Source organism: Paramormyrops kingsleyae, chromosome 8, assembly GCF_048594095.1.
Source record: "Paramormyrops kingsleyae isolate MSU_618 chromosome 8, PKINGS_0.4, whole genome shotgun sequence".
NCBI lineage: Eukaryota > Metazoa > Chordata > Actinopteri > Osteoglossiformes > Mormyridae > Paramormyrops > Paramormyrops kingsleyae.
This window is the reverse complement of record NC_132804.1, coordinates 12,519,024-12,543,632: the sequence shown is the minus strand read 5'-3', so window position 1 is coordinate 12,543,632 and position 24,609 is coordinate 12,519,024. Positions and strand designations below refer to the sequence as shown.

At 47.2% G+C, this 24,609-nt stretch overlaps 1 protein-coding gene across 5 annotated transcripts; it reads right to left on the bottom strand.

Annotated features, from left to right (window-relative positions):
• Window positions 1–1,636: 1,636 nt before the first annotated feature.
• On the bottom strand, window positions 1,637–24,604 carry ptpdc1a (protein tyrosine phosphatase domain containing 1a). Of its 5 annotated transcripts, none has more exons than XM_023837521.2 (10): window positions 24,586–24,604; window positions 11,001–11,093; window positions 9,554–9,728; window positions 8,853–8,933; window positions 8,598–8,716; window positions 8,031–8,168; window positions 6,027–7,165; window positions 4,437–4,616; window positions 3,828–3,938; window positions 1,637–2,969 (listed from the first exon to the last, which is right to left on the bottom strand). In XM_023837521.2, the coding sequence occupies exons 2-10, from the start codon at window positions 11,083–11,085 to the stop codon at window positions 2,835–2,837; spliced, it is 2,163 nt and encodes a 720-aa protein (XP_023693289.2). In that variant the 5' UTR covers window positions 11,086–11,093; window positions 24,586–24,604; the 3' UTR covers window positions 1,637–2,834. The 5 variants fall into 5 exon arrangements, with proteins under 5 accessions (XP_023693289.2, XP_072571365.1, XP_023693286.2 ...); XM_072715264.1 differs by lacking the exon at window positions 24,586–24,604 and adding an exon at window positions 15,642–15,814; XM_023837518.2 differs by lacking the exon at window positions 24,586–24,604 and adding an exon at window positions 15,311–15,807.
• Between the last annotated feature and the right edge of the window lie 5 nt (window positions 24,605–24,609).

Sequence of the window (24,609 nt, the reverse complement as noted above, 5' to 3'; positions counted from 1 at the left end):
CGAATCTCCCACCTAAAACGGGATTTCAGGAACAGTGTTATGCTAGGCCATCAAAACAATATCGTAGATGATATTTTAATAACATCTTACCTATTTTTACATGCAATTTTCTCTGGACTCACTTTTAACATGGTCTTTTTTTACATACTATAGACATTTAGGTGTTTTGTCGCCTCCTACTGGAAGGTCCTGCTTATTTCGAGGAATTGTAAATGGGAAGATTTTTATTCGGCTACAACCGCAAAAGGAGCAAATTGTTGACGGAAAGATGATGCGCGACTGCATGAACACAACTGTAACGAATCTTACCTGACGAAACGGTATTACGTTTTTCTTCCACACAAGGGTAATATCACATTGCGTACCATGATCTTATGACATACTATATCGCCGCCAATACGTTCTAATATGAGACGTGACTCTGGAGCAGAGTATGCTTTCCAAAGAAAAATCCTGCTCTGCTGTGTTGAGAAGTTTTAAATGGGTTATTATTGGCCCCTTTCTTTAGGTATAGTGCTAGCAGGTATGTTATCTCTAGTAATTTTGACTAGCTTCAACTCTTCACCCATTCACACCTTTGTAGGATAACAATTTAATTTCCTTTCGTATCACAAGTGCGTTGTCAGGCTCAAGAATAATGTATCAGACAGCAACTGGAATATGCATAGTTTGTGCATGTTAATTCTGTTATATAAAGGTACAATTTAAAATTATAGGTATAAATCTCTAATACCTGAATATGGTTTGTTGGAGCATCTTAAAATGTGCTGAGGAGCAGTACTAATGATGCCCACGTCAACAATCTAAACTGCAACAGTGTCATTTTTAAATTAATTGGAAGCTGCTCGTGTGTTATTGGCAGATTTAGCACTTGTTTTAACTTCTTAAAGGAGAAATATGAGATGTTATCTCTAAAGAAGAACAGGAGTGTACCATCCATATTCTGAAAGCACTTATCCTATTCAGGGTCGCAGGGGGTCAGAGCCTATCCCTATGGGTGTAAGGCAGGGAACAACCCCGGATGGGGCACCAACCCATCACAGGGCACACTCACACACCATTCACCTACTCAGGCATACCTGTGGGCAATATGGTAACTCCAACTCACCTCAGCGTGTTTTTGGACTGTGGGAAGAAATCGGAGTACCTGGAGGAAACCCCACAATGACACAGGAAATACATGTATATTCCACAGACACCTGGTAGACACTCGAACCCTGGTCCCAGAAGTGTGAGGTGACAGTGCTAATCACTTTACCACCATGCCATCCCTCAGAGAAGTAACTCAGTGTAAAATCTGCCAGCAACCTGATTGTTCATTAATGGGCATCCCTGCCTTCTCTAAAGTCTGCTCAGCCACGAGAGGTTCAGTGGATTGGGGGTTTTTAATGTGTTGATAATTTAAACAGCTAATTTTCTGAAATAAACCTTTCTTGGTTTTCCTGTTATATAACCAGATGTATTTTTTTGTCATGTAATCCCTCACGCCCCTGCATAGGACAAGCAGTATGCAAAATGAATGAATGTATGTATGTATGTATGCGAGTAATAATGCATTGTGTTAATTGCCTATTAGTCCTTCATGCATTAAGGAAATGGTTATTTGGAGAAGCACACAAATAAAGACACTGCACTCTTCCAAGAACATTCACTGTATTAAAAATCTAACATACATTTGTAGTTCTTAAAGTTGTAGCTGGAAGCGAATATTTCGCAGATACAACATTCAAGTACAAGATGCAAGAATTAAGAATTTTCAAATCCTTTGTGTGCTGAACAGTGCCAGGCCTGAACAGCTTATGTATTTTTATGTATTTAAGGGGGGGGGGGTGCTGTTCTCTGATATACCTGGATCTTCTGGTCACCAGACAAATATCAGAATGGTGCCGGTGCCCCAGTGACAGAATGAGGATATGTGTGAACACACAGTGGCCCAAAGGCTACAGCGCTAATCAATAGTGCTTCTTTCAGTGCTAAAACTTTCAGTGCTACCTCTCCACTGTGTATAATCAGGGAGTATTTTATCTGCAAAACTTATATCTAATAATCTTTAGCATAAAGAATAGTTGTAGCCAGATGCCACATTTAAGGCATTTTTGTCTTACTTCACCACTGCACCAGTCTTTTAAAAGAAAACTTAAGACAATTGAAATTAATTGTCAGGTCTAAGAGTTTACAATTCCCTGTTAAATTATACAAGGAAACGGTTATCTAGTAGATCTGAATGATCCCCTTAGAAGTTTACCATTGCATTCATGTCTTTCCCTTTCTTGGCATATCTATAAAAAATCTGCTATAACCTTATAAATAAGTGGTTTTGCACAGTAAGTGTTTCTTTTTGGTTTCAATAGTATATAACGCAGGTGTTCCTGTACTTCCTGAAAAGTAGAAATTCTCATCTGAAATGATATTACACCTAATGCAAACGTTGGCAGTTCTGTTTGCAGCTGACGACTGACAAATAGTAAAACAAAACTGAATAAGCTAACAATGCATTAGTACTGAAAAAGGGACCTTTTACAAAAGCCTCCGTCATTGAGCCATTCAAAAACACATCCAACTAAACATTAAGGCACATAAACATGGCAATGAGTCATAAAATAAATCATAAACAGACAAATGAAAAATAATGCAGAAATCACGTCTTAGAAATGTTTCATAAAACAGTTTAAAAAAGGAACACAAATACATAGCAGCAGTGGATAAACGTGTTATGATCTGTAATTCGGGGTTGCGACTAAGCTGAAGGAAAACATGTATGTTTTAAATTTATGGTCAATAGACAATAGTTTCATCGCTACGGAGACCTTTTTGTCAGCTCCCATGCAGGGAAGTCAGGGGTCTTGCAGGCAGTAACAGGCCCCCTCCGTCTCTTCTGCTACTCTCAGCCTCATCTCACACAAGACTGGCGTCAGGATCCCCTTGAGGGCTTCGTAAACTGCTTCCCCCTCGTTAGAATCGGGCCCCATCTGGCGGGAAGCAAGGCGTCAGGTGGGTGTGTGCGCATATGACCAGAGCGTCTGGAGGCCGGAGCAAGCCTCCGCCAGACTGAGTGACACCCAGCGCTCGACGGGTTCCAGTGGAGAATGAGCTATCTGGCCTTCTGGGATTGAGTGTTAAACAAGTACAGCCAATGGAAGGATAGCCTCTGCGCTAAATTAGTACCACCGATGGGAGCACAGCCTCAGCAAATGAGTACCGCTGATGGGAGGATAGCCTCTGTATTAAACGAATACTGCCGTCTGGAGGATAGCCTCTGTATTAAACAAATACCGCTGATGGGAGGTTAGCCTTCGCGGTAAACGAGTACCGCTGATGGGAGGTTAGCCTTCGCGGTAAACGAGTACCGCTGATGGGAGGTTAGCCTTCGCGGTAAACGAGTACCACCGATGGGAGGATAGCCTCTGTATTAAATGAGTACCGCCGTCTGGAGGATAGCCTCTGTATTAAATGAGTACCGCCGTCTGGAGGATAGCCTCTGTATTAAATGAGTACCGCCGTCTGGAGGATAGCCTCTGTATTAAATGAGTACCGCCGTCTGGAGGATAGCCTCTGTATTAAATGAGTACCGCCGTCTGGAGGATAGCCTCTGTATTAAATGAGTACCGCCGTCTGGAGGATAGCCTCTGTATTAAATGAGTACCGCCGTCTGGAGGATAGCCTCTGTATTAAATGAGTACCGCCGTCTGGAGGATAGCCTCTGTATTAAATGAGTACCGCCATCTGGAGGATAGCCTCTGTATTAAACGAATACCACTGATGGGTGCTGCCATGTGACGCCGTGTGACGCCATGTGACCAAGGTGAAGGGAGGAGAAATCAGCTGACCTGTGTGAACGCTTTTATTGTCCGCTGCAGAAAAGCGGCCTCCAGCTCTGCTGGAATTGCTGCCACACGGGCCACGCAGTTGAGGATGCACAGCAGCGTCTGCCTGGGGCCCTGGATTAAAGCAAAAGAGCGGATGGTCTTTAAGCCGAAGCGGCATCCGAGATCTCGCATGACAGAAGGCAGTTTGTTCATGTCATAAAGCAGTCAGATATTCACACGGTATCCCCCGGAATGGCATCCAACAATTTAAAAAAAGCAAGAAATAACCTGTTTCCTGTTAAACCTGGCCCCAAGCAGTATCTCTGCACATCATTACTTGGCAACGACCGTTCCTGTCCACGAAAGTAATTCTTTCAATCATCTAAATCCTACAAATGCATATTACATTTCCTTTTAACGAACATCTCCATATAGGCGCAAAGCATTTCGTTTTTCTTTCAGCCCACCAAGAAACATATTGAGAGATACTGAAGATACTGAAATACACTAATACTGATTTTTGCATGCATATCAGCATTAAAGTGGATCTATATCCAAGCTTTATAATCAGACATTAGGAGCTGCTGTTTGCCGCACGATCGCATTACGGCAGCCTGTAGGTCTGCTCACCTTGTCCAGGCTGTCCAGGGCCTGCCAGGGCTCCAGCCTGGCCAGCGACTGCACGTCCTCCTTGGAGATGACAGGCTCCTTCAGCTGCTCCAGCCACGACCACATGAGGCCGGCGAGGACGAAGGGGTCTCTCTCCACGCACAAGCGCTCCCACGCTCCTTCCCTGGAGTTCAGCTCACTCTGCAGGACCGAAGTTACAAACTGGCGCACACCTCTCATATCAGAGAATAGTACCGAAACGATACCGCATGGTCCCTGCTGTGCTGCCCTGGCCCCGCCGTGGGAGGGGAAACCCACACAGAGCCATATAACTGCTATAAATAAAATAAAATGAAAGCAAGGATGTTTACAGCTGGCACCCTGCTGAATTACAAAGCATGGTGTTGTTTTTAACCCTTTTGAATCTCTTTTGAAACCCTTTTGAATTAAAGGTATTCCTCAACCTTACAAACGTCTGACTTGCAACACTAACCTGCACCTGTTTCCCTGATTGCCACACCCTGCTCCACGCAACACACCACTGAACTGAGTCTAAGACACACCATACACTTTGTATATACCTTGTATATTGTTTGCACTTCATGTACATTATGTCTTTAAATTAGATGTGCTTTATACTGAATTTAATCTGTACTGGTTTGATCTATAGTATTGTAATGTACTGGAGAGACACCAACTGCCGGAAACGAATTCCTTGTGTGTGCCACAAATGCCCAGTGGTAAGACGACAGATTCCTGCCTTCTGATAGCGTTCAGTGGTCTTGTCAGGACGTCCTTAAGAGAGGATTTCAGCTCTGAGTGTGATGCCACGTCTGACGTATCTGCCTTTGAAATGTCAAGGGGGTTTGGCACGGGAAGCCATCTCCTGAAGCTGCTGTTCATCCCACGGTACTGATCTATCAATTCTATTGAGCAAATTATATATGATGAGTTTTGGATGGTCTCAGTCATGGCATGTGGGAGTTGCTTTATTCACAGAGATATTGTGCTGTCACGGCGATGCAGAAATGAAAGATATTCAGATCTAATGCATCTCCATACAGCAGGCCCACGCCATGTGGGGGGGGGGGGGGGGGCATAAGGGGGTGTCGCATCCTCAGATGGACTAAATTAAAGCCTAATTTTAATGATTTTTCCCCCCATTTATTTTCATTTTAAAGTACTAAAACATAATTCAGCTCGGCATAATTCACTAAAACCAAAGCAAATCCTCACAAATCCACTTGATTTGTTGGCTAGGTGGCCATGAGCTAATAAACATAGCGTAAGCTTGTTGGGTTGCATTGTATGGGGCAACGTTTGGCGAATTTCCCATGGCATTTCAAAAAGTTAGCTAGCTGCTTTATGTCGGTAAACGTTGATGGCTCTGTTGAAACCAAGCTAAGAGAGGTGCCGTCGTGCGATGTGCGGATGTTTGAGGTTCAATGATCTGCTAGTGTGTGTGTGGTAAGATACGCTTGTTAATCGTAAAGTTGTGAGCAGCATGCATTATTTTTTTGGGGTTAAGCCACCTCTCTCTGCCTTTCAATTGCAATTGTTCATTTTCCGTTGGTGCCGGTGTTGCTATACAGCAGTGACGTGCCTACTGACCTGCCAGCGTAAGACCTCGTTTTTGCGCTTCATCCCGTCCTGGTCCAGTTCGGAGGCCAGGGCCTGGGCCACCAGCAGCCGTCGGACCTGTGGGGAGATCTCGGTCTGTATGCTCCCAAGGGGCCCCTCTGTTCTGCCCTCCGCATCGCTGCCTCTGGTGCTTGCCGATCCAGCGATCTTGGAGGATGCCTCGTACGGGCTGTCTGACAGGTCCCCCGGGGCTCCGGAAACACTGGCGCTGGTGTGCTGGTTCATCCTCAGGGGGCCTAGGGACACTCTGTGCCGCACCTCGCTCAAGGGCCTCCTGCGGGAGAGCGGAGGGGTGCTGTCGTCCATGTCGAGCCGCCCCCTGGGCTCCCAGGCCGACAGGGGGGACCATTCACTTTTGAAAGCGGCAGCCCGGTGAGCAAGAGGAGAGCTGGAAAGGGGAACCGCTGCTAGATCGTCATAAGATAAACGCGCTTTGCTCAGGTGGCCAGCAGGGGGCAGTCCTGTCAGGAAGGTCAGTGGACCCTCCGGCCAGCTTGGCACCAACCTCACACTGTGGAGGTCTGACTCGCTGTAGCTGCGGGTCTTCCGGAGGTCGGACGTGGGCTTGGCCCATTCCGTGCTCTGCCTGTTCCACGGGTCTGGATCTTTGGGAAGCGGCTCTGAGGGCAGTTTGGCCAGGGTCGGCGGACCGGAGGCACAGGGTGGCGTCACGGCGATGCCTTTACCGATCATCTCCTTGCCAAGCTGCTGGATGGCTTGCTGGGACACTGTCTTCTCCACCTCGGCAGTGAGGTCCGGGATCTCCATAATCACCTCCTCCTCGGTGGCCTGCCGGTCCTCGGCAATGTCCAGTAGCACCTTGCATGCCAGCTGTACGATCTTTGGCACGTTCTTCAGCCGCCGCGCCTCATAGCCGTGCAGCAGGTGGCGCTGGCGAGTCAGGTACTGACTCAAGGTGACGGGGTTGACCCGAGGCTCGGCTCCGGAGAACACTTTCCTGAGTGGTACCAGGAATTGGGCGAACTCGCGCACACACAGCAGCTGGCCCCGCGTCTGAATGGAGTTGGGTCGCTTGGCTCGCACGAAGAGGATGGCCTGGTCGGCGCTCATCCGCGTGGTGAATACCAGGTAACACGCCATCAGCACTCCTGCGTGAGCAAGCCCCACACCGCTGGTGACCAGTCAATCATCAATCCAAAACGGTGATAATTAGTCATCAATCAATCCATAATACTGACAATCCATCAAACAATCAACAACGCTGATCAATCAATCTATCCAACAATCAATCCATAGTGCTTGTAATCAATCCATCAATCATCAATGATGATCAATCAATCAATATGCCCATCAATTAATACACAATGCTGATGATTAATCAATCAATCCACCAATCATTCAAAGCAGTAATCCAAGCAGCATGTCACAGTGTAGCCCTGTCACCTCACTTCCAGGGCTGGCTTTTCACTCCACCCCTGCTCTGTGTGTGTGGAGTTGGCAGCATCTCCCTGAGTCACACGGGATTCATCCAGGTAACTCCACTTTCCTCCCCCAGACCAATGACATGCAGCCGGGCTAACCAAGGGCTCCGGATTCCCCATAATGTACATCTGCTGTCGACGGTTCACATCTCAGAGTCGGCAGAGTGTTTTAACCATTGGGTCCTTGGCCCCCTCCTCCCCCAACCTTCAATTATTCCACTGAGCGCCAATTGCATATTGCTTTAGATAAAACCTAATTACAATTGTAATTAAAATTACAATTATTATAATAGTAATTGGAAAGGCTTGAGGGCTCCCTGAAACCCGCCCCAGCACGATGCACTCTAAACAGGATGCACCCACACACAACATGCAACTAAAGATGGCAGTTAACGTTCCAGTATGTCTTTGGACTGTTGGAGGAAACAGAGTAGCACAGATCATAAAACGGCACACTAAAGGGGCAGCTTCAGCAAAAGAAAAAAGATCATTTAGAAACATTACCAAACCATGCAAAATAGTTTTTTCGTACCTGTTCTCCCCAGGCCAGCGTGACAGTGGACGGCCAGTTTCCCCTCCTGAACGGCGAAGGACATCACCTTCAGCATGTCCAGGATGGTGGTGAGAGAGGCCACGCCGTAGTCCTTCCATCCGAAATTGTAAAAGTAAACTGCGGGTTTAGAAACGTCCTCAGTCACCCATATGTTTATCTGTCCGTCCATTTTCAGAAATCACAATTCAAATACTCCATCCACCACCAAAATATAACACTTTGCACATTGCCATCCCTCCTACGAACAGCAACATTGCATTAGTCAAATGCTAATTTTGTAAATGCCTCTTAAATCGAGAAAGATTCCCTCCATGTAACTGAGCACAGACGCATAAAGCCATTACCTGCACTCAGATACGGCACCTTTCAAAATCAAATTTTAATGATGTGTTTATGCAAAACGCACGAGCAGTTACTGAAATGAGAATGCCCTGAGGAGCTGGACTGCAAACTCAGCTGCCGGTGATGACTCAGCAGAAAGCAGTAAGGCTGGTGCTGCATTAGCGGGTGTGCTAACGAGGACGTGGGGGGGGGGGCGCCACTCACTGCCTGCTTCCATGAAGGCCTCCGGCCTGTACGTGAAGCCGCTGGCCTGCTCCAGGGGCTTCCCGCAGCTGGCGTGCTCCCCAGGCCGCTGCAGGTTAATAACCGTCTTCACGCCGCACCTGCGCGGGCGTCAGACATGAGCGAGGGCCCCGCCCAATGGCAGCGAGGGCCCCGCCCAATGGCAGCGAGGGCCCCGCCCAATGGCAGCGAGGGCCCCGCCCAATGGCAGCGAGGCCCGCGAGCTGGCGGCCATACCTCTGAAACTGCTCAATGACGTTGTATTTCACCATGACCTCGGTAGAAGGCCTCGCCATCGCCAGCAGGTTGTCGGTGATCCTGAAACGCAGAGAACGTCCGGCTGTGAAACCAGATTAACCCTCCGTAGGGTCTGCTAATGCTTCAGACCCCCAATGTCCTTAAGGGCACTATAGTTTCTACTGTGAGTCTATTAGGGGGCATTTAAATTAAGAATTTCGAATGAATGTTACACAAGGTGCCTCAAGAGCAGGGCTACAGTCAGACAAGTGTAAAGACACAGTCATGCTCCAGAACCTGTGGCTCACATTTCGTTTAATTTTCTAGCAGCAGATGTGGACAGTTCAGGTCCAGAAATTGCAAATCCAGACCAAGATTTTGCTTCAAACAACCAGTTGAGTATAAAAAGTCATAGTCACAGAGTAAACTGGTTGGTTAAAACAAAATCTTGGTCTGGATTTGTACTCTCGACCTGAACTTTCCACCTCTGTCTGGTAGGAAATCAGAATTTCAAATTCAATGTGTTTCATTCTTAAATAATCATTTTCAGAATATGACTGAAAACCTGCCTTTGAGTCCACTTGAATTCTAAAACAGCCATTTATAAATGCCTGCAGATTACGTTCAGATAATCAGCCACGTGTCAATCAGATATGCACGCAGTACATGCGGAGCAGCAGGAGAGGAGGTGCAGCACTCACCAAGAGGAGTAGAGCCCTTTGACGGCCTGCTCGCCCTCGCTCCAGCGTGACGGGTTCTCGTACTTGCAGGAGCGCCCCCCGCAGGCCATGGAGCACTGCATGTGGCCTGGGATGACGTGCCGGAGGCGCTCGCCCACCTTGGTGTACTTGGCTGTAGGTACCCGACGACCGGTGACTGAGGGGGGGGGGGACGACACGGCAAGCGGTGATGAGAAAGGAGAGCAAGGGGAGGTCCTGGACTTAAAACACGGACACAGTCATGAAAACAAACTCCTCGAGAATAAAGAGAATCTGCCTAAAGTTGTTTAACGTCCTTAAATCAATTTGCCCATCTAGTCTTCTTCTTGAAAGCCACTGCCCCCCATAATCACACAAATGACTTCTTCTAAACCAGGAGTACAAACAAACGAACAAACAAATGAATGCGCGAACGAAATCCAGTTTCTCCTGAGCGGGCAGTCAGATTCACACTCCCTCCATCCCTCCCTCGCTCCGTCCGGGACCTGGGACAGCACCCGCCATGCTGAAGACCACCATTAGCCTCTGCGTGGAGCGGGTCAGCCCCTCCACCGCGGAGCCGCGTCGCATCCAGGGGACCTCGGGGAAGACGTCAAAGGCCGAGTGCCAGCAGTGTCCTGCCGGGGACCGGGGACCGGGCCGCCACATTCCGACCCCGCGGTCGAAGTGAGGCTAACTGCCGGCGAATCATCGCGGCACAATAGGAGTGCGGCTCAGCTGAGCGTGTGGCATCTCCATGACAACCCATCCCTAAGTCAGCAGTGGTGGTGACGTGCTCACAGGTACCTCTTATCTGCACAGATTAGCTGTGCACACCAGTGACAGCAATATACGTATGTGGTTACCTGGTTATGTGCAGACAGGCCAGGAAAAACACTGGGCCCTGAAACTAATCGCATTTCTCTCACCATAGGATGCTACTAAACTTAATCCACTTTATATTAAGGATTTCAGCTTGCTACTTATATTTTTAAGGTATTAAGGTACTGACACCTCTTGAATGGAGAACATTACACGGAACAGAATTTAGCTAATGAGAAGACTTGATATTGTTAGATCTCACAGAATGACATTCACGGTCCCAGTGGTGTCCTGTCGTATGAAACGTGTTTTAATCTAACCAGAAAGAGAGACATGCGGTGAAAGGTGCATCATTCTGGATGAATCCGCAGTAAACAACTTCACTGCCAGTCATAGCTCAATCACACCCAGACACCACAGCTAGAACCCGCAGAATTATGAAACAGGATGTCATGCTACAAGGTCTCATTATTATCATATTATTATCCCAGTAAGTTTCATTCCAGCTGACATGGTATGCAGGATCCAGCGCTCGCTCATCTCACCATCATCGGACTGACCCTCCATTCCCAGCGCTCCCCAGTCCAGCACCAGGCTCCCCCTGCGATCAGTGCCCCGGTTGTTGTACCTGTCCCCGTCTCCGCTCCCGTGGCTCCGCTGCTGGCTCCACCCGTGCTGGGCAGGTCGCCCTGCAGGCCGAGTCCCGCTGCCATGGCAGCGCCTGAGGGGGGGGGGGAATAAACACGATCCTGAGGGAGGGAGACACACGCACAGGTGTGCATTCACACATCAAGGTGGCTCCCAGCCTGACAGCAGTCACAGGATGGGTGGGGTGGGGTACACATGGGACCCCAAGAAGGTGAATCACAAGGGCCCCCTCGCCCAGACCTGCCCCACAGACTTCTGGGACTTGAGCACATCCCGACCGGATTCTCCAAGCTGCCCAGGGTCACATGTCACGGCATACGCGCTCCCACATCCTTGCAGAGGAGCGGAGCATGTGACGAAGCTCAGCGTCTCCGTAAAAGGCACTCAAAGCGATGGGGACAGCAAACGGTAAAAGCGACACCGTCACGGCACCCCTGCCGGGCGATGTGATCTGTGTCCCCCATCAATAAGTAACGGGACAGCGGTATTGCTTGTCTATCACACTGATCTCAATGAACATTTCTTGGCTTACATAAATCACACTTGTTAGGCCCCGGAGGGAGCCGAGTTACAGAATGTTTTGCCATGCGGCGGTTAAACATCAGGAACTACTGAATATCACTAAGCAGGAGATGACCTCTCGCCATGCTGGTGCAGGCAGTGACGATGATTAGCAAGTGAAACGATACACCTTTGTTTCAGGATTTTTCCCCCCATCTATAATATATTCTATGCGTACTAATGAATTATAAATAAAATAACACAAGGGGCATCCAAGTCGTATCCAGTTTGCTTTGATTTCCAGTTTCCAATCACTGATTTAACCAGATCGTTTCTACAGTTTTTAACCCATATAAAATGCATGTAATTTGTCGAAACACAGATTGTTTTTGATGCTGTAATACTGATACTAATAAGGGATTGAGATTAATAAGGATGATATTTCAGGAATTCGTGCAGCCTTACTGATAAGGCTGGGCCGTAACCCGATTCGAGGATTCATCCTCCTCGGTCCTGAAATGTGCATTTTTTTTAAATCTTCCTGGGAATCTGCACACATGCAGTGCACGACTGCATGGATGAATCAGAGCGTGGGATGTGGAACGCGTCCCCCGCGGGGCCGTGAATAAACAAGCGTGCACAGCGTTGCCATTGTTTACGTGTCTCTCTGCGTATTCATTCATCCCCATGTAGAAAGCATCCAATGTGTCCCACGAGAAAGAGCGAAGGGACCTGTAGTCTTTGGCTCTGGTGGCTGTAACACAAAACTGAGCCTAAAATATACGTTTGTTAATATTGATACAAATGCGGGCAGCTCCGCGGGCTGACACCCTCAGGTCTGTGGGCTTCATTCCTACGCCCTGCTCTGTGCATGTGTCATTTGCATGTTCTCACCGTGCTTGTGTGGGATTTCTCTGGGTACTCCTGTTTCCTCCCACAGTCATGTGGTGAGGTGAACTGCTGACTCATATTGCTCATAGTGTGTGGGTCTGTGTGTGTGTGTGTGTGTCTGTTGTGAAGGCATGTATAGATTACATTGTGGGGACATTCATGTGTTATTTTGACCTTGTTGGGACCATTTTTTACAAAACCTTTCACTACAATCAAAAACCCAAAATGCCAAATGTCTTGTATTTTGTTTGTTTACTTATAGTTAAGGTTGTCATTGTTGGGATTGCCCATAGAAATGAATGGACAGTCCCCACAAAGATATGAATACAACCATGGTGTGTGTGTGGGGAGGGGTTATGTATATATTACATTGTAGGGACCAAAAAGTCCATAGAAAAGTGATAAAAACCTGTTATTTTGATGTTGTGGGGACTACCTTGTGGTGGGATGTCATACCACAAGGGGTGTCCCCTGTTCTCTGCCCTGTGATGAACGCGCTCCTGGCTCAAGTTGGCCCGAATCTGGCTAAGCTAAGCATTTATGGATTACAGATAGGTAATAATAAAATGGGACTCAAGTCACATAGTGTTTATGCATCTCTGTATTAACGTTGCAAGCTCACCCACACAGTGTCGTTCATCCGGATGGAAATATGATCAAAAAACACCTAACTGCAAAGGTGACAAGAGTCAACAGGTATTTAACAGGTATTAACAGGCATTTTCTTACAGCCAACTCAAAGAGAAACAAGCCATATCTGGCAGACCATGGCCCACATCAACAGGCACTGTACAAAACGGGGTGGATGTGCATGGACGCAAAATGAGTCCTGCCGGAATCAGTGATGGACCACAGTCGGAACAAACGAACAAAAAATGCTCACGTTCCTGTTTAAATGTCGAAACCAGCATTTTCGGTAGCCATTGCAAATAAAAACCATCATTGAACATTAAGCCGAAAACCGAATGAAAAATACATAAAGGTTTCCCTGGGACTGAATGTGAGGCACCCAAGCATTGCTGGGCAGTGTGAGGCTAACGATTCGGAAAGGCGTTTGAGTGGGAAACAGCACGGCGTTGGAGGACAGGAAGACAATATTCTGTCCGCCTCACTGTAAAGAAACACCCCAGTGGCCTTCTGACTGCTCTTAAATAATTACTATAAGAAGCCAATTAACATAGTGTCATTGATCTTATTGTACATACAGGACAAGCAGTAAAATGGTGGCCTCTCTGACTTAGACCACAACAGCCATGCAAGTCTTGACATGAAAGAATGCGTGGGCATGCATCTTAATTGACCTTTTGACCTGCGTCAAAAGCCTGGCACACCAACAAACTCTGTGACCATTGTAATAACAGAGAGGCCATTGTTATATGTGGGTAGAAAGACTGTAACAGCTCACCAACCCTATAGCTCAGTTCAAGTTTCTGACTTGTGGGCTACAACTGAGTTGGTACTAAGGACATTTTAAAAAGGCACTTACAGAAGCTAACAAGCCCTCACCAAAAAAGGTTCCTTTAAATTGCACTTAATGTACATTTGTCCCAGTACCTAAATATAGACCACATATACAACAATACATAGGTCATGCATGTTTTTTTTTTGGCATGCTTAACTGACTATATTTTTCCAAGTACATTGTTCCAGAATAACTGAATGGGCCTATTAAAAGGGTATTCTTCTTAAAAAATGTTTTCAGGAACATTTTCATTGGCAGAATCAACTATCAGACTAAATCAGACCTGGGCAACTGTCAGCAGGAAATGTATTTTAATGATCATTTTCATGACTAACTAAAGCTAGACTGGAACTTGATAGTTTTTAGGAATCTCCTTTTAAAAAATACATGCAGAAATAAATAGCATCAGTGTATTTTTCATGTTTAACTTTTAACATTGTTCACGATTTGTGAATAAATGACTGCACAGGTCTGTAATAATAGCTAGGCGGGCCAGCTTTTGCCCAGGTCTGGTCTAAGGTGACCATGGACGTCTTTATCATCACACCAAGTACCTTCCATATACTTAAACTGGACCCGATCTCCCTCATGTATTATTGAAATTATCTGCTGGAAGCTGCATCTGTGGGCCGATTTAATGGGAAGAAACAATGAGAAGACAAAGACCCTTTCATTATTCACAGGGCCAAGAAAAGAAAAGACGTTTAGGCCCAACTGTGCAGATTTGCACCAGTGCCTTCTCGGGTTTAATAAGCCCTCTCAGATTGGAGCAGGGGGAATCTCCATTGCTTTTTTAACGGCGACTGTGTCCGTCACAATATCACTGCAAATTTAATATCTAATCCTAAATGCAAATGAAGTCTGCCTATCCACCAGAGATGGTTAATAAATGCATAATAACTAGTTGTGTGTAACAATAAAAAACAAACCTTGATTGAATCTGTAGAATGCCACAACTGAGATATGCGTTCGTCTACACAAAAACCGTTACTCCGCTTTGTAGCCCAAATTAGTTTGTGTAATGCACCTAAACTATGAAACACTTAATGAAAACACAAAGAATTATTTCTTTTCATATTTAGAACAGGACACCACAACATGCGCTCCTGGGATTTACCCTCGAGTACCGAGCCGCCCTCTATGCCTATAAGTGTTAAAGACAAATATTCTACTGAGAAATGCTTAATATTACTCCCAATACTCAAATTATTCGTATATATATAGTGCTTGAGTATAGTATTAATGAAATGCATATTTCAAATAAATAGAAAATATAAGTGATTTGTAGACCGCATAAACTGAGGTTTACCATACATATAAAATGAGACAGAATCCGCATATCAGGGGAATAAATCATACAGTCAATCGGATGATCTGTTCGACCTGGATTAAGATCACTTTTGCGCGACGACAACAAGGTGATAAGAGGAGATTACCAGCCAGAAAGAGCAGCAGTAATAGGAGGCGGCTAGCCGCTGCAGCATCGGCTCCTGGAACCTCGACGCCGGGAACCGTTGCATGCAACCAGGAAAGGGGAAAAGCCGCCCGAGTCCGGGCGGGACGGTGACGAAAGCCGCGTCTAATGTTGACTTACACAGCTGATCGGCTAGCCGCTAGCTAAAGAGCTGCCCCGCTCCCGGGGTGACGTGCACGGCGGGCGGGCAGGCAGCGCGCGCACCCCGCTAGCTTAGCAAGCCCGCTAGCCGCTTGCCTGTATCCCGCACCGACCTCCGTCGCTTCTGATGCCGGGATCTCAGCGGTCCATACCATAGTGACTAAAAATCAAAGCCGAGGAGATACTAGAACCGCCGACTCCCCGGCGCATCCGCCGGGCTTTGCGGAGATTAAGCGTCAGAGCGCGTAACCGGTGTGCTTCGCGGTGAGATATTTCCAGCCCGAATCATCCCCCATTCGCCGGGCCCGAAGCACGTGACCCCGCGTGCTCTGCTGCCTCCCAGTGATTGCGTGTTAGCGGCTCCATGCTGTCATATTTACTTATTTGTTAAGCGATCACGTTGCAATCATTATAAGTGAGGGATTTGCTGTATAGTATAATGCGTTTGAAGATATACTTGTTCCAAATTACAATAAAAATGCTGGTAACAGAGAATACTAGTGTATTGAATATAGGTAGTTTCGTTGCGCAGCTTAATTTTGTGCAGTCAGAGGTAGTTGAGCATGGATATAACTTGATGGGTCGGTTGGATCTGAAACTTGTAATTCACAGAAGTGGAAAAAAATCTCCTTAAAACCGTATTCTTAGCTCTGTGGTGGAGGTTCTCAGCAATTTCTGCATGGACCCCATCCATTTCCACTACCCAGACTTGATTTCAAGGCCTTTCCTCCATCACTACTTACCGGACTTTTTATTAGCTGAATCAGTGCATGTACGTATTTCTGCATGGAATTTAATAACCATACATTTACTGGAGATTTACTGCAGAATGCTCCTAACCCACTCTTCTCTGGAACTGGAGGTACAGTATCAGACCGGATCAAACTGTATGTTTGACATACCCTGGACTGGAAAACCACAGAGATGGAATTTAAAATTGCAGTGATGATTACACATAGGTAGAAATTACACCCCAAAACTGCTGGAAGCAAGAATTTGGGACATAGCATATCTTTATGACAATATGACAATACATTTTTCACTCAGACTTATGGTCAAAATATATTTCACCCTGAAAATGTTTTTTTAAAAAACTAACAACCCCAGAAACTTATAAGCCAATCTGATTTACAAATCATTTAATACCCCCCCCCAAAAAAAAAAAAATTATTTATTAAATATGTTAAAATGTCATTATATAATATCAAGAACAACAATAATAGGCCTAATAGTAGTAGTATACTATTAAATGCCTAATAATGTTAATAATAATATTACTGCTATTGTTATTATTATTATTATTGTGTAAAGTGGAAAAAGCTTTGAAATAACAGTCAGGCATTTATGGGATAAGTATTGTTACATTTTGGAAATTTTATAGTTTTGGTAGTACATAGTGTCACGCTCGCGGGTAGGGTAAGCAGGAAGCAGGCGAGCGTAGCCAGGTAGTCAGGGTAACGGGGTTTAATAGAAGGCAGACGTACAGGTACGAACATCAACGGACACTACACAATGACTGATCTGGGGATAACTGACTCTGACAAGGACTAAATACACTAGACAAGCCACGGACAACAAGCCACAGGTTAGAACAATCAGGGCAAAACCGGAGGTAATGAGGTGGGCGTGGCACACATCGGGAGCGGACGGAGCGGGGCGTGACATAACCCCCCCCCAAAGGCGCGCCCACCGGGCGCGCCCGAGAGGAGGCGACGGACGGGACGAGGGAACAAGACCTGAAAAACAAGAACAAAACCATCAACGAGACCAGGGAAACAGGACCGAAACACAAAACAGAAACAAGGACGAGAAGAAGGACAGGACGCGACAGAGGACGGGGAACGCAGACAGGCAGAGAGAAAAAGGAGACACAAAGGGGACACCCACAGGCGACACGAAGGGGCCAGGAGTGCACAGAGGAGGAACAGAGGGACCAGGAACAAAGACAGGCGGAACGAAGGGAGGAGGAGCAGACAGAGGAGACCAGACCGGAACGGAAGGAGGACAAAGGGGAGCCCGAGGGAGCCCAGGCGGGCGACGGGCAGCGGCCGGAGGGGCCGCAGGCGAGAGGGAGAAGGGAACAGAAGGGGACCACCCAGGGGCCAAGGGAACGGGACGAGGGAGTGATGGAGGGGACACGGAGGGAGCAGGAGGGAACACCAGTGAAGGCAGGCAGGAGGGGGAAGCCGCGGCAGGCGGAGGCGCAGCCGAAGCCGGCGAAGGCGCCGTCCGACGCCAAGCCGGAGCAGGGGGGCCCGGAGGCGACCGACATGGAGCCGGAGGCGGGACCGAGGACTGGCACCGAGGATCCAGGGGGGGACCCGGCGGCGACCGCCGACCCCGAGGCGCAGGACCCGCAGGCAGCCACCGAGCCACAGCCAGGGGCCGAACGGGCGAGCCAGGGGGCAGGGCGGGCGGGACCCGGGCCCGACGCCTATGTCCCCGTCCCTTGCTGGAGACGGAGAGGCGGGGTCCTGGGGGGCGTCGGCCTTGCCGGGGTAACGGCGAGGGAGTCAAGGCCTCTAAAGAGGCAACAGGCGGGGCAGCCAGAGCCGCGGGCGTGGCCGCAGGCGGGGCAGCCAGAGCCGCGGCCTCAGGCGGGGCCGCGGGCAGGACCGGAACGGCGGCCTCAGACGGGGCCGCGGGCAGGACGGGAGAGGCGGCCTCAGGCAGGGCCGCGGGCAGGACGGGAGAGGCGGTCACAGGCAGGGCCGCGGGCATGTGTCCAGCAGGGGGCGCCGCGGTGGGCGCCACCTCAGGCAGTTCAGGCGAGTGGCCAGCAGGGGGCGCCGCAGGCAGAGCGGCGTCATCCTCCGGCGGTGCGACTGTCGGTGAGCAGGGCTGGCCGGACAGGACAGGCGAGACAGGCAGGACAGGAGCCGGCAGGGCAGGCGAGACAGGCAGGACAGGAGCCGGCAGGGCAGGCGAGACAGGCAGGACAGGAGCCGGCAGGGCAGGCGAGACAGGCAGGACAGGAGTCGGCAGGGCAGGCGAGACAGGCAGGACAGGAGTCGGCAGGGCAGGCGAGACAGGCAGTTCAAGAGCCGGCAGAACAGGCGAGACAGGCAGTTCAGGTGCCGGCAGAACAGGCGAGACAGGCAGTTCAGGTGCTGGTAGGACGGGCGCCGCCGTCACGTGGCCAGCACGGGGCACCTCAGAGGGCACCTCGGGTGTGCGGCCAGCAGGGGGCGCCTCGGCGGGCACCTCATTCGGAGCTGCAGCGGGCACCCTTGGTTCCTGGTCACCAGGGGGTGCCGCCATCACGCGGCCAGCAGGGGGCGCCGTCGTGGGCGCCGCCCTCACGCGGCCAGCAGGGGGCGCCGTCGTGGGCGCCTCCATCACGCGGCCAGCAGGGGGCGCCGTCGTGGGCGCCGCCATCACGCAGCCAGCAGGGGGCGCCGTCGTGGGCGCCGCCATCACGCAGCCAGCAGGGGGCGCCGCCATCACGCAGCCAGCCGGGGGCGCCGCCATCACGCAGCCAGCCGGGGGCGCCGCAGCGGGTGCTGCAGCCAGAGTGGTAGCAGCTGCAGGAACTGCAGGCAGGTCAGGCAGGACAAGCGGGTCAGGTGGGTCAAGCAAGACAGGCGAGTCAGGCTGGACAGGCGGGTCAGGCAGTGCCGCGGGCAGAGCGGCGGCATCAGCAGCAGGCGGTGCAGCCGCGGGCAGATCGACGGCGGCAGCAGGCCGCGCAGCCGCGGGCAGATCAGCGGCGGCAGCAGGCAGCGCAGCCGCGGGCAGATCAGCGGCGGCAGCAGGCAGCGCAGCCGCGGGCAGATCAGCGGCGGCAGCAGGCGGGTCAGGCTGGACAGGCGGGTAAGGCGGTACCGCGGGCAGAGCGGCGGCATCAGCAGCAGGCGGTGCCGCGGGCGAAGCGGCGGCATCAGCAGCAGGCGGTGCCGCGGGCAAAGCGGCGGCATCAGCAGCCGGCGGTGCAGCCGGCAAAGCGGCGGCATCAGCAGCCGGCGGTGCAGCCGGCAAAGCGGCGGCATCAGCAGCAGGCGGTGCAGCCGCGGGCAGATCGGCGGCGGCAGCAGGCAGCGCAGCCGCGGGCAGATCGGCGGAGGCAGCAGGCAGTGCAGCCGCGGACATATCAGCGGCAGCAGCCGGCAGCGCAGTCGCAGGCAGAGCGGCGGCAACAGCAGCAGCAGGCGGTGCCACGGGCAGATCTGGAGCATGCAGATCCGGAGCCGGCAGGAGGGGTGCCGAGCGCGTAGGCGCCCTCCCTTTAAGGGCTCTCGGGACCCGGGGAATAGCGTCTCTTATGGCGCGGATGCCACCGTGCCCCAGACGCTCCGGCCGATAGTAGTAAGCCTCCAAGGGTGGTGGCTTTTCCGGGTGGAGGCTGGTCAGGCGGATAGCGGCGGTGTCTTCCCAGGCGGGGAAGAGAGAGCAGGCTCCCAGGTAGAGCGAGGGAGTCGCCTCCTGCTTTTCCTCTCCCGGCTCGGTGAGCCGGCGCTGTAGCCGACGGAGGCATTTCCGGGCTTTCGTCAGCGGGTAATGCTGTCCGGGCGGGCGCTCCTCCTGGAGCAGGTCCCGGCCCCGGCTAGCCAGCTCCAAGGCTACCGGGTCCTCCAGGACCTCTGGCTGGGATTGCCAATACACGAAGGTTTGCAGCAGTCCGAGCCGGTGGTGCTCGGACTGCTGCTTCGTGCTTTCGCGGAGATCAGTCATTCTGTCACGCTCGCGGGTAGGGTAAGCAGGAAGCAGGCGAGCGTAGCCAGGTAGTCAGGGTAACGGGGTTTAATAGAAGGCAGACGTACAGGTACGAACATCAACGGACACTACACAATGACTGATCTGGGGATAACTGACTCTGACAAGGACTAAATACACTAGACAAGCCACGGACAACAAGCCACAGGTTAGAACAATCAGGGCAAAACCGGAGGTAATGAGGTGGGCGTGGCACACATCGGGAGCGGACGGAGCGGGGCGTGACACATAGTCTAGTTTTATATAATTAGACTGGAATTGAAAGTGTGTTCTTGTGATTGGCTGTAATCGGGGGGGATGCCTTCATCTTTCCTCCCTTAGATCCTGCCACAATACCAGTTTTGTGTAACTAAGGTGACTAGTTCAGCTTCAGTGGTCTTCTGGTCATCTGAACTCCATCCACAAAAATATCCAGTATTGTAAATAGGCAGGCAAACAGTTTGTTGGCTGTGTAAGAGGAGTTGGATATTAATTTCACTCAACATTCATGTGGTGGTTATTTATTTTTGTTCATGAAAATGGTATCAAATACACATTTAATAAAGAACTGAATGTTTATTGTCCAAAAATCACTCATTTATGCCATCAAGACTAATTTACTGAAGATTAAAACTGGAGTGAAAACCCATACCTTTGTTACATATGAAAACAATTTTGATTTAGATTACTACCTCAAGAACGTAAGGGAACTGTCAGTGAAATTATCAAGTTTCCCAGTTAAAACCAATGTGTATAGTTCTGCTCAGGAAATTATCCAAATGATCCATTATCCATGTATGGTGCCCCAATATTATTATTATTATTATTATTATTATTATTATTATTATTATTATTATTATTATTATTATTATTATTGTTGTTGTTGTTGTTGTTGTTGTTATTATTATTAACAGTGTAATTAGTAAAAATAGGAATTTATAACAAATACGTATTTTTGTTTTGCGCATGCAAGATATATATGTCTGACAATATATTGTAGCCTAGGTCTAATTTATTTAATTAAAAACGGTTTTACATGTATATCCTAAATAATTCATTACAAAACTTTCATAACTTACCAAGAGATACAGATTCAGTACAGTGAACAGCGGAATGCTCTTAACTTGTGTGTGTCACCACTTTTGGAATAGAATGGACTGCACCTATACCAAGCCTTCTTATAAAGCTTTATTGACTAGCGATGGCAAATGTTGCCCCTAGTCACGGAACTGCACGTGTTTCCTGAAATCACGTTTGAGATGGAATTGGAGGTTACAGTCACATTTGGAGCAATTCGAAAGCCTTTCAAGGGCTTACGAAGAAACAAGGTACCTCGACAATTACAACCATATGCAGCACACACGGGAAACGGCGCGAGAAGGGACCTGCTTACCACCCACATACCTGTACAATGCTGCCTTTAATAGCTGCCGTCCCGGCTGCAGAGGGGTTATACATAATTAGGTGATTTATGCTTGCCTGCATGCGCACTCTGTTAGGATCCACTTAAATGTTTTTGACAGATTGCGGCACACACTCTCAACGAGACATGGAAGCATTTATTATTTGGCATGTAATAAATGAGGATCGCGTTTCTTGATTGTGTATGGAGTCTATATTAACCATAAAGAGCTTCTTGAATATAACCAAACGTAGAGTAAAACGGTTCCATATAAATTAATGGTGCTGATTGTATTTGCACACACCTTGTTTTTTTCAATGGCGCAGACATCTATGCAAATTACAAATTCGTCGACAGTCTTCTTTGAGTATAATTTTGTCAATGGAGTATTGACTTGGACGATTTAATTTCGTTCGTGTGGATAAATAAAGAAATACTCCTCCAAGTGGGCATTTTTTGTCACACAACATAACTTAGTAACAATGTCAGCAGATTTGAGACAGTAAAATGCGATTAAGAAAACATCAAAAGTATTTTAAGATATTTAACTGCATATTTAAAATAATATTTACATGTATGTTTATATTTCTTGTTAACACTCATGTTTATATTTAGAGCAAATTAAAATATCATATTTTGGTTTTACATTCTCTTGCAAACAAAGTGAAGGTATTTGCAAATGTAAATGTATACCTGCTTGTCTAATATGCACTATACTAAATTCCACCTTAGTTTAGCGCGACATTTTAGTATTTGTCGATTATTTTGTAAGATATGCTTTATATTGTAAGATTTGATTTATATGTTGAAACCGACGAATCAATATATTACGTCTACATGGCATGCTTATAATTTTTCAGTGTTACTTCTGATATCAGTAACATTCGATCGTTATGTTTTCTACACACTTGAACAATGTTGCACAGTACAGCAAGCATTAGACTTTGATTTAATCGTGTAACATTTTAGTTATGTCTTAAAAGATGTATAAATAATTAAAATAAGGAGGGCAAACGAAATTCCTGTGCGAGGCCGGGTGAATGCTGAAGCATGGTTATTTAAGCACTGCAAAACGTTTCATATCTATACAATTACAATAAATAACAAGACAAATTCCCCGATAATATAGACAAAGATGTAAATGAAAATACACATACAGTTTCCATGTCTGTTTCCTATAGTTTAAATTGATTTACCTCTTGGAAATCCCTACCTGCAAAAAAATTTTTTTTTTAAATGTGCAAAATATGTGCAGAAAAATAATTCCTTTATACTGCCCTCTAGTGGTAGATTTGATTTGTTGCTATTTGTAAGCTTTACATTGTAACTCAACATTGAACTCTGAAAAGGTCTAACTTGATTAAGAGTTAAAATGTTCACTGTTTCACAAAATTCAATTTCTCATGTTGAATGGGGTCACTCTATTATGTATATTTTAATATACAAATTATGTTACATATATTAATAAATTGCATCACTGAATACTCAGGAATATTCCCTCTTAAAAACCACCACATGACTTGTGTATTTAATGCATACTAGAGCCATAAACATAAAATTGTCTTACCCAATTTTACATGGTTATGAGCAATTCTATTTGTCCATAATTCTGAATTCATTAATGGAGGAATTTAGGTTTTTTTTCAATGGAGTATTAAAGGAGCCCCACCTAAGACAGAAATCGGAAATCACCTGGTTACAAGAAAGTGTCAGTAATCACAATATTGTCTTGTGCACATTACGCCGTCGTGATACCCGACTGACAGGCATTTATTTTGAAATGGAAGAACCAATTCACGAAGGAAACGTTTAGATTACTTTAGCTTTATCATTCGCAATTGACCATATACCTTAAAATGATTTCTTAAATCTGGCGTATGCGTGTTGATTTTTTTTTTTTATTGAATGGAAAAAATCTGGGCTTGGCAAACATGCATGGATAAGATGCGTAACTTCGGTTTTAATGCAGGATTATATTTAAACTAAATGCTATTAAAAATGAATGTATTTTGAATTCGAGTAGCCTATTGTATTTTTTTTCTACCGATCTGCGCTTTTTATTTTAAAATACCTTTTAAAAACCTAATATTGATTTGATTATGATGAAGACGATGATGACAATGGTGATGCTGATGATAATATTTATTATTATTATTACCATCATCATTATTATTATTATTATTACTCGACAAGTGTAATAAAGATTTTTGGAAAAACCCCTCGCTGGCTCATAAAGGAAAATTTGAGGTTGACAAATCCAAGCGAAAAATGCCGAGTTTATTTCGAAGACGCATTTATTTAATTTATCCGTGTAAAATTTAAGTAATTAAAACACAGCACACAAGAGCGTACTAATATAAACATTTCATAAAAATCAATCCTGCTGAGGTAAACTGCAAGCCCTGCATTGTCTTTTTAAGCTTATATTGTTTCTGAACGTTAAGATAGGCCTTCATCCGTTCCTACTGTAATGTTAACTACGTAAGCAATATTTCACCATACAGAATCATATGCGAAATATTTAAGCCTAGCAAATATGGCTTATATTGCTGCAAATGTAAAAAACAGTACCGTTCTACATTACTCTATATATTTAAATAGCTTTATTAACCCCACCTGTTCGATGGTCAACGAGGTCTGAAGATTTGCTCTCAATTGTCATTAATAAATCAAGACTATTCGTAACTTTTCCTTCCAGTCACAGACTTGTAATACTATACGCATATTAATTAGCGGTCTCCATTATTTCTCTTGTCCATCTATTATAATTTCTTTTTAAAATATAAAGCTTTTTTCCCGTCGACAATATTGCTGACACGATGTTAAATTGTGTTCTTATTCTGTATACTTCTCTTTTATATATTTGAATATATTAGTGGTTACGTCTTTGCGCTGATGACGTACTTTAATGAGTTTATAAAATTCAAGTCATGAACATTCTCACCCGCCCCCCCAAAAAAACACATATACCGACGCAAAGTACAAATATCACATTTACTTACTTAAGCATCATTGCCAAAAGCATT